The sequence below is a fragment of the Hemicordylus capensis genome, chromosome 5, assembly GCF_027244095.1.
Source record: "Hemicordylus capensis ecotype Gifberg chromosome 5, rHemCap1.1.pri, whole genome shotgun sequence".
Taxonomy (NCBI): Eukaryota; Metazoa; Chordata; class Lepidosauria; order Squamata; family Cordylidae; genus Hemicordylus; species Hemicordylus capensis.
This window is the reverse complement of record NC_069661.1, coordinates 139,425,822-139,441,014: the sequence shown is the minus strand read 5'-3', so window position 1 is coordinate 139,441,014 and position 15,193 is coordinate 139,425,822. Positions and strand designations below refer to the sequence as shown.

The 15,193-nt window shown below is 40.8% G+C and overlaps 1 protein-coding gene across 7 annotated transcripts in view; it reads left to right on the top strand.

Moving 5' to 3' along the window:
• The window catches only part of SEMA3D (semaphorin 3D), a 413,180-nt gene that overhangs the window by 276,550 nt on the left and 121,437 nt on the right, over positions 1-15,193 (top strand). For all 7 annotated transcript variants that reach the window (XM_053254951.1, XM_053254948.1, XM_053254950.1 and 4 more), the window contains exons 12-13: positions 10,771-10,993; positions 13,580-13,668. In XM_053254951.1, coding sequence (XP_053110926.1) covers positions 10,771-10,993; positions 13,580-13,668 — 312 coding nt within the window. The remainder of the gene's footprint in view (positions 1-10,770; positions 10,994-13,579; positions 13,669-15,193) is intronic.

Sequence of the window (15,193 nt, the reverse complement as noted above, 5' to 3'; positions counted from 1 at the left end):
GAATTGTTGCCACGTAGTCTCACTCTACCCAAATACATCATGGCTGACATTTAGAAAGGAAGCTTGTGCCCTCAAACTGTTCTGTCAGTCTGGGTGGAATATAAAAAATAGCTGGTATTAGCAACTTTAAGGCAGCAGAGTTCCTATAATGGAGAATGAAACCTCAAATTAAACATTTGTTCCAAATGAACTGTCTGAAAATCAAGTTGTAGCATCTGAAATAGCTAGCTATTCTAACTGTAACAGTCCAGTCATTCCCAGCAGTTAATAGTTTCCTGAAACCTGGTCTGAAGGCCATTGAGATTGCATGTATCAGCTGTCCATATGTACTAGGGACAGTCCCTATGTTCTGGACAGGTACTTGTCCTAAGTAAAACACTTACCATTTTGTCCCTGTTTCACCTTCTGAAGAGATGTTGAGAGTGCCTTTTCATTATTTTGTCATATATGCTATAATATCTCATTCTTCAGGTTTTAGCAAAAAGGATCTAGAAGATCCTTGTACTAATGTACATTCATATGAATGCATACACGTGAACACACAGTGTGTAAACACATGCTTCTCTTCCATCCTCTCTCCTGCCTGCCTATCCAAGCACATGATTAATCTTCAGCAATTTTGTAATATGTACAACCAGATCCACTGTGAAATGAAACATTCTTACATTTTAAACAAATCTGACACTACCTACTTCAGAAGCCACTCCAGGGTAAATTAATAAAATTTCCATTAAATTAATACATTAATTTACATTAAATTTCCATTAATTTAATGTAAACCGCCCTGAGCCTTTTGGAAGGGCGGTATAAAAGTTTTAATAATAAATAATACAATATACTCCAGGTAAATGAATACAATTTACTACAGGGGCAGTACAGCCTTTAGCAAACGTCTCTATTTTCATCAATGAAATATTGGAAGGCAAGGACTATGACTCATTGGATATAGTTACCTCAACACAGAGCAAGTTTTCTCTTTTCTGAATCTAGGAGTGAGAAGTAAGACATAAGATTTTAATTTGAAATATCAGTCCCTGAACTTGCTTCAGCCTTGAGTGTATTTGCATTTACAGTCTAGGATCCTTTCCAAGGCTTTAGTGAGTTCAGTGAGTAGAACAACTGAGGGCTCTTGATTCACCATACTGATCTCCTCCATATCCCACCTACCAGTTTATACACTTAACCAGAGGTGGTGACAAAATAAGTGTTTTTAAAGAGCAGGAGAAATTCCTCACTTCATCATGCGCTGGGCCTGCTTCTATGTGAATGCCCAGTTGTGCTGTGACTTCAATGTGTCATTCTCTCCTCGCAGGGTGTGAGTGGAACCTAATTATCCTTCGAACCACTGTGCCATAGATCACCTATCTTAAAGCCACTAAGGGTAACTTCAGGTGATTTGCATTCTGAATAGAGTTGTACTATGATAGTCCACTATGTATGATACTATGTACTATGATACCCTAACCCCTGCTAACTGGGCAAAGAGGCACCTTTTACATGGTGATTCTCTTTATATAGCTGGGGGAGAGTAACTGGCTCTATCCACCCCCAGCACAGTACCTACAGTGACTGTTGCTGGTGTCTAGTTCACGTTTCTTTCTAGATTGTGAGCCCTTTGGGGACAGGGTTGCATCTTATTTGTTTGTTATTTCTCTGTGTAAACTGCCCTGAGCCATTTTTTGAAGGGCAGTATAGAAATCGAAATAATAATAATATTAATACCTTTCTATCCTGCCCACTGGGCAAGCGTGCCCTGCTTCTCTGCCTGTGGATGCCCATGCACAGGCATAACACTTGCATAAGGCCAACACATGTAAAATCCAACACATGTAGTCTTCAACCACACTTCTCCACAATCCAGGAATCAATCATGTGGTTTGAAGTCCTACAAAATGGTGATATATTCCACCTTTTTTGCTGATTCCTACGGACAGTGTTGCTGGGGGTTCAGCACCCAATTCAGGATTTCCAAAATGACCCTTGCCCCTAACATGAACATGGGAGAAGAGCAAAATTTTTACATCAGAAGGAAATCTTGTGTTTTGGATGGCCATACCATAATCTGTACAGGAGTGATTAATTGCATAGGTGATGACATACTGGATGGGACAGTTGGTTCCCACAAAATCAAGCGTAATTTTCTTCTGGAGTACAGTTTTCTTCTCTCACCTTGTGCTGGCCATTTTTGCTGCCCCCATCACAGTTCTCTCTCTCTCTCTCTCTCTCTCTCTCTCTCTCTCTCTCTCTCTCTCTCTCTCTCTCTCTCTCTCTCTCTCAATATATATATCTTCTTACACAACAGTGCTAAGCTTTCTTCCCTCCCACTACTTAGTCTTCTCTTTCTCTCTGTGGTGTCCCTCCAAATAGGGGTTTTTTAACCTTGAGTCCCCAGATGATGTTGGACAACAATTCCCATCATCCCCAGCCACGGCCTTTGTGGCTGAGGATGATGATTGTTGCTGTTGCTCTGGATGCAGTATTGCAAAGAACTAGGATATTATATTTCCTGCTTCAAAGGAATGTGTGTTTGCAGTATTGCTTAACTCTCATCCTCTGATATTGAAGTTTGGGAAGATAAGACTTAAATGGCCTCAAAACTTTAAAGTGTGGCTGGATTGAAACCCTTTCAGCTATCTGACCAGAAATATCATACTTTGGACACATAATGCAAAGACCCAGCTCCCTTGAGAAGTCCATAATGCTGGGGAAAGTTGAAGGAAAGAGAAGAAGAGGATGGCCAGCAACAAGACTTGATTACAACAGCAGTGAATGCACCACTGAGAAACCTTGAAGACAGATCATCCTGGAGAGACTCTATCTATGTGGTTGCTAAGAGTCAACCCCAACTTGATGGCACTTAATCAATCAATCAATCAATCAATCAATGTAGGGGGTGGGGATGCTTCAATAGGTTGGTGATTTTAGTAAAGCAGAAGTGCACTGTTACACAACAACAAATATAAATTAAAAAGTAAAATCTAAAAAGTAAAACATGCACACATTAAGCACCTTAGGGGTGGTGGTGATAATGGTAGGAACAGGGGGATTGACAGTGAGGACCCTCAACCCACAATGTCTGTTTTAGTACAGACAAATATCAGGATGAACTAGCGCAAGAACAGCTAGGTACAAATGCCCAAAATTAATTCCCACAAGCAGTTCTTGTGCAAGCCCACTGAACCTCCCACAACATAGGAACATAGGAAGCTGCCTTATACCGTCAGCCCACTGGTTCATCCATTGGTCCATCAGTATTGTCTACACAGTCTGGCTGTGGCTTCTCCAAGATTGCAAGCAGGAGTCTCTCTTGCCAGGGAGGGAACCTGGAACCTTTTGCATGCAAGCATGCAGGTGCTCTTCCCAGAGCAGCCCCATCCCCAAGGGAATTTTTCTTGCAGTGCCCATGTGTGGTATCTTATTCAAATACAAAGCAGGGTAGACCCTGCTTAGCAAATGGGACAATTTATGCTTGCTACCACAAGACCATGCTACCACACAAAGTCCTCCATTTAGAAATACTCACTGACCAGGGTGCAATGGAATTTACCATACATAAGCATATTGCAGATATTTCAGCCATATTTAGATAATCCATATCCAGCCACATCTGGATAGTGATCCCAGTGATGGGGCAGGCATGCCCTGTGGGCAAGGCAAAAAAGTAAGATCCCACTCCTTCTCCATGTGCCACCTCTACTAGCAAAAATATTTTCAAAACCAGTCCATCTGTACCCTGGTAGAATGAATAAAATGTTTTAAGGATTTGTAAGGGTGAGGGTTATTTATTTATTTTATTTTTCAATTTATATACCACTTTTCATTAAAAGAATCTCAAAGCGGTTTACAATATAAATAAACTTGCATAATTAAAACACAAAGGTACAAGTGATTCAAAAATTAAAATACATAATACAAAATTACAGACAATATAAATATAAAAATAATCTGTATATAAAAATGTAAAAACCCATAGAATAATAATAATAATACATATCACAAAGCTGCAGCAATTTAAAAAAAACAATACTCTCAATCAAAAGCCTGGGTAAAAAGCCACTTCTTTACTTTTGTTCTAAAAACAGAGGAGCAGAGACAGAGGAGCAGATTTCAGCCAGGAGAGCATTCCAAAGCCTAGGGGCAATGACTGAGAAGGCCCTGTCCCGCATGCTCAACAACTGAGCCTCTCTCATCATCGTCATACGGAGCAGAGCCCCTTCTGATGATCTGGTCAAGCAGGCAGAAACCCTTGGGAGCTGGCAGTCTTTCAGATATCCAGCGCCCAAACTGTTAAGGGCTTTAAAGGTCAAAACCAGCACCTCAAATTGGACCCGGAAACAAATTAGTAGCCAGTGCAGCTCTTTCGGAGTGGGTGTAATATGATCCCAACAGGCAGCTCCAGATACAATCCTAGCTGCCACATTCTGCACTAGCTGTAGTCTCCGGATATTCTTCAAGGGCAGCCCCACGTAGAACACGTTACAATATTCCAGCCGCAATGTGACTAGGGCGTGGGTAACTATGGCCAGTTCTGCCTTCTCAAGAAAGTGACACAGCTGATGCTCTAGCTGAAGCCCTGTAAGGACCAAAGCCACCTCTGGCTTCTGCCTCCACCTGATCTTCCAAAAGCAGAGGCAGGTTCAGCAGTACTCCCAAGCAGCGCACTTGCTCTTTCAAGGGGAGTTCAATCCCATCCAAAACCGGTCAGATCCCTTTATCCCAATTGGCTCTCCTACTGACCAACAGTACCTCCGTCTTGTCTGGATTCAATCTCAATTTACTACCCCACATCCAACCCATCACAGCCTCCAAGCCCCGATTCAGATCATTCACTGCCTCCCTAGGATCAGGTGAAAAGAAGAGATAGAGCTGAGTGTCATTTGCATATTGCTGACAATGCAGTCCATGTTCCTGAATTTAAAAACCCATAATTTAAATTTCATGTAGATGTTGAAAAGCATGGGGGACAAGTCCGAACTCTGTGGGACCCCATAAGCCAATGGCCAAGGAGTTGAGCAGTAGTTCCCCAGGACCACCTTCTCGACCCTCGGCCCAAGTAAGGACCAAAGCCACTCGAAAACAGTGCCTTCAATCCCCACATTCAAGAGGTGGTCCCGCAGGATACCATGGTCAGTGGTATCAAATGCCACTGAGAGGTCAGGCAGAACCAGCAGGGCTGAACTCCCCCTGTCAAGCTCCCGGCGTAGGTCATCCACTAGGGTGACCAAGGCACTCTCATTCCCAAACCTAGGACGGAAGCCAGATTGAAAGGGATCTAGATAATCCCTACCATCCAAGACCTTCTGCAGCTGAGAAGCCACCACATGCTCTAACACCTTGCCCCAAAAGGGGAAGATAGTAACAGGCCTGCAATTGTTAAGCTTGGAGGGATCAAGGGAGGTCATTTTAAATAGTGGTCTCACCACTGCCTCCTTGAGGCACAATGGCATCCTGCTCTCCCTCAATGAAGCATTGATTATGGCCTCCAACCACCTGCTCGTACCTTCCCAGGCAGATTTTATTAGCCATGAAGGCCAAGGGTCTAGAACACATGATGTTGCCCAGCTTGTTCACATCCTCAGGGTGCACCAATTGAAAAGAATCCAACACAATAGGACTAGACAGTACCCAAGGCACATCAGCCAGAACTGTCACAGCCCTGCTCCAAATTGACAAAGATGTGAGTGACTTTATCTGAAAAGTGGCATGCAAACTGGTCACAGCAGGCAATAGATGGTTCCTCCCCCATTACACAGAGGGATGTGTGAAGCAATAACTTTGCTACATGAAAAAGCTCCACTGGCCTGCACTGAGCAGACACAATGGATGCGGAGAAAAAACATTTCTTCACTGCCCCCACTGCTGCGGAGTAGTCCTGAAAATGGGTTCTAGCTCATGTTCGGTTGGATTTGTCACAAGTCTTCCTCCAGCATTGTTCCAGCTGTCCGAGTTGTTTCATCGCCCTAAGCTCCTCAGAAAACCAAGGATCAGAACAGGCTCCACCAAGCCGTAGAATGCATTTAGGAGCGACTGGGTCAATAGCCCGGGCTGTCTCCATGTTCCAGAGCCTTGACAAAGATGTCAATTCTAGTTACCTATCTTTTAAAGAGTGGGTGAACTGTAAACTTATATACTTGCTACAGCTGGTAGAATTTATCCCACTTCCTTATCAAGGATGCATTCCTGACCTATCAGGTGTTGAATTTCTGCCTGTGGCACCCTGCCATAGAATTACCTAAGTGCCTTTAAGTAACTCTAACTATTAGAAATGGACACAAACTACTAGGAAGATTCAGCCGAGTTCCTGGCTTAGTATCCAGCGTTCAAAATGTTTTCTGAATAATGCCAGATCTTAAGTGCTGTAGTTCATCCAAAACTCTGAGTCTCTAACTAGGTTTGAGCTGAAGATGTCTGCCAAATGGCATATTTGGTATTGGAAGAATGTTCTCTGAGGTGATTACCTCTTTGTTTCTCTATTCTGTGTCACACAGGATATGCAAACTTCTTAAAAAGCATCTTAAACACATTATAAGGTATCTGTCTGTTAGATAGGATAGGCTCTTCTTTCACAGATTATGTTATAGCTCCACCTGGCAGGAAATACAGGAATTATCTAGATAATATGAGAAGATTAAAACTAAAACTCTGGAATCATTTCTGTCCGCTGGGACTACAGATAAGTGGTTCAGCAGTGTGGTCCATGCTTTGCTGTGATGATTACTTAAAGGGATGCTAGTCATCAGCTGGATGGAGTAATGTTTCTGGTTGCAGCGAGCACAGTTTCTATTTCTAATGGGATGTCGAAAAGTTGTCTTTTTTTTATACCTCCCCCCCACCGCAAGCTACATAGCACAATGAACTGATTCATTTCTTTTCAACATGTAGATGAAGCTCTCCTTTATAGGTATCACCTGAGGCTGTGCATTCTGTAGCACAAAGTGTTCTACTTTAGATTTTGGAGACTCTAGATCAAATCCTGGATGGCCCCTTATCTCATGCCTGAAGCACAAGACTGTATTTCAGCCTCCATTGTGCATCTGTAAAATTTGACTTTTATAGGATTGTACCTTTTTAGACACACACACACACACACACACACACACACGAATTTATATATTGCCTTTCATTAAAAACAATCTCAAGGCGATTTACAAAAGTTAAAAAACATACAATAAAATGACAATAAGAATATTAAGCTAAAAATATAAAAACAAACCAAATTTAAAACCTATAAAATACAAGCATAAAAAGCAGCAATAAAAGCAATCATGTAAAAGCCTGGATAAAAAGCCAAGATTTAACAAGCTTTCAAAAAACTGTGATGGAGTCTGAGGAGCGAATGGCCACTGGGAGAGCATTCCAGAGTCTAGGGGCAACAACAGAGAAGGCCCTGTCCTGAGTGTACGACAGCTGAGCCTCCCTCATTGTCGGCACCCAGAACAGAGCCCCATCAGATGACCTCGTCAAGTGGGCAGCAACCCTTGGGAGCAGGCAGTCCCTCACCCCTATATTGCCATTCAGTAGTAGTAGTAGTAGTAGTAGTAGTAGTTCTTCTTCTTCTTCTTCTTCTTCTTGAATTAACATCATTTGACCTTCTATCCAATATGCATTGTCTAATCATTCTAGAATTATTTTGCTTCCTTTGCAGTAACATTTTTATAAAAAGTGGTTGTCTTGTGATTGACCAAGACCTCCCAGTTTCCCACTTGAAGACTACCCAGCATGTATTGGTAGAGCTTAGCTTTCGTTGCTAATACATTTTTTAAAAGGAAAGTTGTAGACATATCCTTTTTTCTTCCAAAGATGAATGGTTTAGAATCAAATTGTTGATTGAACGCCCCCATCCACCTTTCCTAAGCTTGCATTTATAAGGATGGAGGGCTTGTGGCAACGAAGTATTATCAGGCTTAAAGATAGTCTGGTTTTTTTCCTTGACCATGCTCATGAGAGCACCCAGTGACCCTAGGCACTGAGATTTAAGCCTTGTGATGGCTTTCCCCATCACGAGGGTAAGTTTGGGAAAGGAGGGCCAGTGGTGGGGAGACAATGGGGCCAATTTGAAGGGCAAGGTTAACTCATTTGAGTTAGTATGACAGACTGCTCATCCCTTTTGAAAATACTTTTCTCCATAACAGCTATTTCAACTTATCCCATGTTCTAATATCATTAAGCTATATCTCTTTCTGCTCCATATCACTGGCTGCCACTGGTGAGACTAGGGAAATGCACAGTAAAACAGTGCCAGGACCTAGGGTACATTTTACTAAATGATGATACAAAGGGTAAAGGGGGAACATCACATTTTTAAAATAGAATTTTTGTTCTGCTAATCTTTTGTTCTGCCCTGATAATTGATCACAAAAGGATATCTACATGAACCAGAGAGTGAATGCCAGGAAAAATGACTGTTTGTGAATTGCATTGAAATGTCTGAATGAGGAAAAGGCTCCCGCTGGGAGGGGAACTCTGTGGTCTTTTTGAACAAAGAAAATCTATTGCCATACTCATGCTCACTGTTCTGCTGTCTCTTGGGTTGTGCAAATGGTCATAGCATGTGGTCCTTTGTGCCACTTGAAGTTTAAGCACAGTGCCAAGAGCAATGATCTGATCAATAGAACTTATCTCCCACATCTTGAGAACTGTTTATATAAATAAATCAGTGAGAATATCCATTCCTAGCACCACATGTTGTTGTTTGTGCTGCTTTCACACCACTGCAGGTGTAACCCACCACACATTCCTTTCTCCCACCCTGTTATCATCTTCTCTGTTCTATCTTCACTTTCTACTGAGGAAGAGCAAGCCAGCCAAAATGGCCAATTTAGCTGTGGCAGCAGCAGGGCTATCACTAACCACATTTTAGACTACATTTGATTACTGCTGTCTTTTATTAGTTTTGTCCTTCCACCTTTGTGAAGAAAATATCACTCTTTTTAAATATCAGGTTATTATAGCCAAAAGAAATAAAGTTAAATTAATTCAATCAACATTAGTTGTAAATGCTGTCCCCCTCTCTGCACACTATCACTGTATATGTTATTGTATTTATTGTTGCCATCTCCTTTAAACTTTTACTGCAATCAGTTTTTATGGTATTCAAGAACCTGGATAATAAGACTTAATGCAATATATCTATGTGTTATCATTATTGCATTTCCTGTAATGGCCACAAAGGGGTGGTGTCTATTAACTATTGAAAATCAACTGAAAGAAGCATTTGTGGTGTTTGCCATCACTGAATTCAGAGCAGCTGAATTCAGTTAGCTTATTTTTGTTAACACTCTGACCCTAAACATTTTTACATGCAATACCAAGGTAAAGTCCTTGAAATGGTGACAGAACTTATATCTGAAGAACCACCACAGAAGAAGGCAAAGCCTTGTTCCCTGCTGCCCCAGTAGGCAGGACAAGATCTAATAGATTTAAGTGACAGGAGGGTTGATTTCAGTTGCACTTTAGGAGAATCTTCTAATAAGTAAGAACAGTTTGACAAAGGACCTAGGGGGCTAATGGGCTCTTGTTCTAGATTTCCTGTATTGAGGAGGGAATGGCCTCAAGATGCCCTCCAACTCTGTGATTCTGTGAATCAGTCACACTGCTCTCTTCCATGAGATCATTACAGATGATGGGAGCAATAGGAGGATTAGCACTCTCATTTTAAGGGCTCAGGCAGATAGCACAGGAAGGCTTTTGTGTGGATTCCTGAGCTCAGTTTTATCTGACATGGAACCAGTATAAAATGCTAAATAATTTATAAAATATTTTGGAGATTTGAATCCTTGCATGTGCAGGCTCTGTTTCTGTTTTCCCTAATATCTTGTTTAGGTGCATGGGGCATCATTAATAGTGCCTACTGATATGCTAATACAAAAACCCATTTCCCATGTTAATTGTTAACAAGAATATTTAAATGCATCAGGTTTGCATAAAAAATATTTCTAGTGAATGACAGTTAATATTTACCATATGAATTGGTATTTGTCTCTGTGGGTCCTCTTCTCAAACCTTTCAACTTGCAGGGTAAATACCAGATGTCATCAAATGAGGACACATTCATAAGGGGTCCCTTATGAGGGCACTGATGATGATGATGATGATCATCATCATCGCATTGTACAATGTTCTTATTGCGACAAAGTGAATTTGAGAACAGGCCTTGGGTAGACTGGTTCCACATGTTGTTTGAATGTAAGCCTGATATTGACCTCCAGTGAAGATTTTCCCATGAAGTGAATGAGTATATCTGAATAAAATCCAATATAGATGAATTTTTAAAAAAATGCTTTAGAAATATAAAGAGAAATAAGATATTATGCAGCAGATTTGATTTTTTAAAAAGTAATGAATAAAGCTATAAACAAAGCACTCTTCAACGTTTCTGACCTGGGATTTACCTTTTGGTCTGCCTTGCAACATGGGAACCACCTTTAGAAGTTTCACTTCTTCTCCCCTACTCTGCACATCTCTGTTTTTCATAATCTCTCACTCTCTCCTCTTAAAACAAATCTTGAAAAAAGAGAAAGCAACAAAAATGATGGTAGTGCTACTCGTAACCAACCTTAGGCTAGGGGCAGCTGAAGACCAATTGGCCTAACTTGGGAGGCCAATTGGGAGTTGGGAGGGGCGGGTACTGACTCTTATAACGCTTTTCTTCCTGGTTGCTTGAAAGTGATTTTTACTTGCTGTAGACAACTAGGAGAATGAAGTTTATAAGACTACATGAAAGTAAATGAAAAACGTACATGACCTTTTAATATATATATTGTTATCCAGTGTCCAAGCAAAACATATGACCCACTAATCAAGTCCACAAGAGACTTTCCAGATGATGTCATTAGCTTCATACGACGTCATCCAGTGATGCACAAATCCGTCTACCCTGTAACTGGAGCACCTGTGTTCACTCAAATTAATGTGGACTACAAGCTGACTCAGATTGTTGTGGATCGTGTTATGGCCGAAGATGGCCAATATGACATCATGTTCCTGGGGACAGGTAAACCTAAGAGGAGGGATCTGTGTAACTTAAAAAAAAAAATCTATCATCCTCGAAAAGAAGCTTATAGTCATATGTGTTTGGATATCACTATGAATGATAGAGATATGGACATGCAAACAACAATGGCTTGCAAGCATCTCTGTACAAATTGAAATAAGTGTTCTGTATAACAGTAATGGATTTCATTGTATAAGGATTGGCTCGGGGCTACAATCTGGAAAAGCTTTGAGGAAGACCCTGCCCACTGATCCTGAAATTAAAGACAAGGCATTCTGCTACTAAGGGGGCAAGTGTGTACCCTCCTATTAAGGGTTTTCCAAATTGCAGACCCAGTCTGATTTCCATACAAGAAAATACACAGTATCAGTTGTTTTAGGACATGAAGCGAATGCAGTTGTGAAACCCCAGTTCACCTGAGAGAGACATATACTTGCCATACGTGTGTGTGTTTGTGTGTGTGTACACACACACACACACACACACACCACTGAGTTGAGAGTACCTTTTGATAACTAGAAACAGAAATGCACTCACAGAAGAACAGGGAGCTTGCACATCTCCACAGCAATCATGATCTCTCCCTACATTTGAAGTCTCTTCATCTCTCTGCAGAGTATCATCACATCTTATATGAATCCTATACAATCATAACACTTAACATGTTTCATTTTCTTTCATTCTTGTCAAATATTAGCGACAAACCAGAGCATGAAATCAGGTTTGAAGTCAATTTGCAAACCATGGTGTACATTATACATGGTCAAACATTACATCTGTTCTGAGCAAACTCCAGCTCTTTTGCTTGCAAAGTGACAAACAGTTCTTGCTGGTGTCTTCATATACATGCCCTCCAGGGGAAAGCTAGAGCTTTCTTCCCAACTTGTGGTTTTCTTTGTGGATTGATTCTTTGTGTGTATGAAGAAGTATTCATTCATGTGAGTTCCCAACTTCAGTTTGAAACGATGCAGGCTCGATACAGTTTTAGCACCACAGTGAGAACTAGACCTATATAGGATACAAAGAATGTAGGGACCACTGGAAACGATTACCTTGAGATCAATCTTTATTGATACAGACAGACCAGCAAACAGCATCTTACAATATTACCTTGAGAGTTATCGGCCATCCTTATTATACAGCAAAGCCAATTATGTCTTAGTGCATTTCTTAACTCACTACAGGGTTTAAGCATCATAGAAATAAGGCTGTGGGAACTGACAGTTTAGCCAAAGGAGAAAATTCTGCAGCATTTTAAACTTCTCGCAATAAATTATTAGCTTAAGTAACTCTTCTTTTTTTCAGGCCTGTTTTTCAACCCCTTTGTTTCAGGCTTTCTTTTTTTTAATCACTGCCACATGCTTGTCCTATATGAAGCCTTGGAAGACAATACAATGAGACAGAAAATAAATTGGAAATAACCCAGGACAATTGGTTGCTGTGCCATTGTTGTTGTCATGAACCTGCAGAATACTGCTTAAAGTATGTGTGGGAAGCAAGCTGTAATTACTCAGTGGCCAGGAAGGGTACTCAGTACATACTCAGAGGCACTCTCTTATTACTTCAGAAGTTCCATGGCTCAAGCTCTGAACTGAACTGAACTACTGTTTGAAAAAGCAGAGATGCTGTACTTGCATAGTGTCCTGAGAGTGTTCTCTGGAGCCCCTCCCTCACACTGACGCATTCAGAAGCCCCACCTGGCCACTGGCCACACTTACAGCATACTTACACCACACTTACTGAAGGGACACATTTCTCTGAAGAGAAATGCTGTAACCAGCATGGACAGCATTTTCAGAAGGCTGTGGCATGCTTTCAGGATGCTGTACATTAATAAAGCATCCCTACCTTTTTTTTTTTTTTTTTAACATTGGAAGAGGGCTGTTGTGTTTGCCCATCTTTGTACTCAGTTTTGTAAGTTAAGGGCATAACTTACTGTCCCCATTTCACAGATGCACAAATAAAACTGTAGGAGAAGAATTAGCCAAAGGTTAGTGCAGTCTATATCACTAAACTGGGGCGAAGTTGTGGGAGTACAGTTACATGAGTGGAATTTGAACACACATCTTTTATGAAAAAAGACTGTTCCAAAATCCATGAGAACTTGAACATGGAGAAATCATTCAGATCATTTCTCCATAGTGAAGTTCTCATGAATTTCAGAGTAATTATGTCTTTTTCCCTTGCTGGGTACATCCACATTGGATGTTCAAATATAGTTCATGAATTTTGTTGTGGTGGGAACAAATTAGATGCAACATTTGCAATGGAGTTATTACTGAAAATGGCAGCCAATGCTAAGTTCTCACCCCCACCCCCCCCATAAAATGTAGGTAGATATACCCATGTTCTTTTCTTTTCCTGTCAGTGGAATTCTGACACTCATGTGGAGAAGGGACAGAAATGCATGAAGTGATGAGATCACAACATGAGTAAGTCTGCCTAAACGTTATGGGGAGAGGGGGTAAACCTCAACATGGATTTGACTTTTGAGTTCCATTCCCCTAAAAAGGAACTGGACTATAAATATACAACCTGAAATAGATTGTTGTCTATGTGTTGAAACACGGCCACTGATTTTTTCAGATATAGGAACAGTACTGAAAGTTTTGAGTATAACCAAGGAGAAGTGGGACATGGAGGAAGTAATACTGGAAGAGATGGAGATATTCAAGGTAAGGATTAAAAACTGGTGAGTGGTTCAAAAGTATCACTCGAGTACAATGTAAGACAAGAGAAATTATGGATTTCAGGTCTCAAAACTATTTTGGACAACATGTTTGTTTTTATTTAAAGCCACATTTTTAAAAATCCATTTTCTTTCTCTAAGATCAAGTACATAAAACGTCTTTTAAAAAAGATGCTTACTCACATATTGTGCAGTGCAACATGGGCAGTTGGAGCATCACCCAAGTGGCTGGGTGGCTGTAAACACGCTGATGTTGTGTTTACACCCTAGGCCCTCTCTGTTGTGTTTACACCCTAGGCCCTCTCTGTGTACAGTTGTTCAAGCACAGTGGCACAACAGGATGCCAGTTGAAAATAATGGGTGTCCTATTACACAACTGCATTTGTGCAACTGTGCCAAAGCAGGGCTGCCCTGGGGGGGCAACACAGTTAAAAGTGTTTTACATGTGCGCAACAACGTGAGCAGTGCTTCAGCCACCCTTGCGGCATTGCACAGTATGTGAGTAGCTGTAATTTACTAGAGTTTCTTTAATGGTTTTCTTTAGCAATTTGCTTAAGAAAAAATAAACCAAAATATTCAGAGTAGAGTTGCCACCAAAATTCACTTAAGGTGAAATTTGAGGCAAATTTGGACATTTTTGCTTGGCCAAAAGTAAAACATCTGCAGGAGTTTCAGGAAAGCCAAATGAATTTTAATCAGATGAGGACAATTTCCAAGAGAAGGTTGAATGCATTCCAAATTTTTTTAAAGGTAAATAAATCAATAAAATAGCACCGCTTGTCTGGGCTGTTGATCATGACAGCTCCTTTGCCAATAACTATGATGTAATGAAATGTTGATGATATAGTTGCCATATATTTTTTGTTACAATCCTTATAAGCCAGACTTCTCCCTATCCTCACAGTGTTTAAATGGCTTTGAAATCAGATGGAATACCTCTGTCCTAACCATCTGTATAAAATATTTTCCTCAACTAAACCTCCCCATGTGCTTTAAATACCTCAACTATGGGGACATAATCCTCCTTGTTTTAAAGGCCTCTGGTGTCATCTTCCTGCTGCCATGGGCACTAATTATAAATCTCACTTTGAAAATGCCAAGAGTGCTCAAGTAATCAGGAATTTTCAAGTGTGTACCAATTTGCTGCATACTTTCAACATCACGTCAAACGGAAAGGCTCCATATCAGATTTAATACCAAGCAGGGCTATTAACTCAGCAGATGTTCCTCCACACTCTACATTTTATTTCTGCCTTTTTCCCGCCCTACAGCAAAACACCCCAGAAAGGGGAAATGTTGTACCACCCATTTATATTTTTAACAAACCACCTCAGAATTGTATAATTACAAGTTTATACAATTCTTTCCAAGAGATAGTTCATTTTACCAGTAGGCAGGTGCTTCCTTGCTTTCCACCTATGGAGTCTTGATGGGCCAGTTTGGACAGTACTGCCTGCTATACACATCCTGCTCTTTTCTCAGCCTGTTCTGCTTTGCATAATTATGTGTTT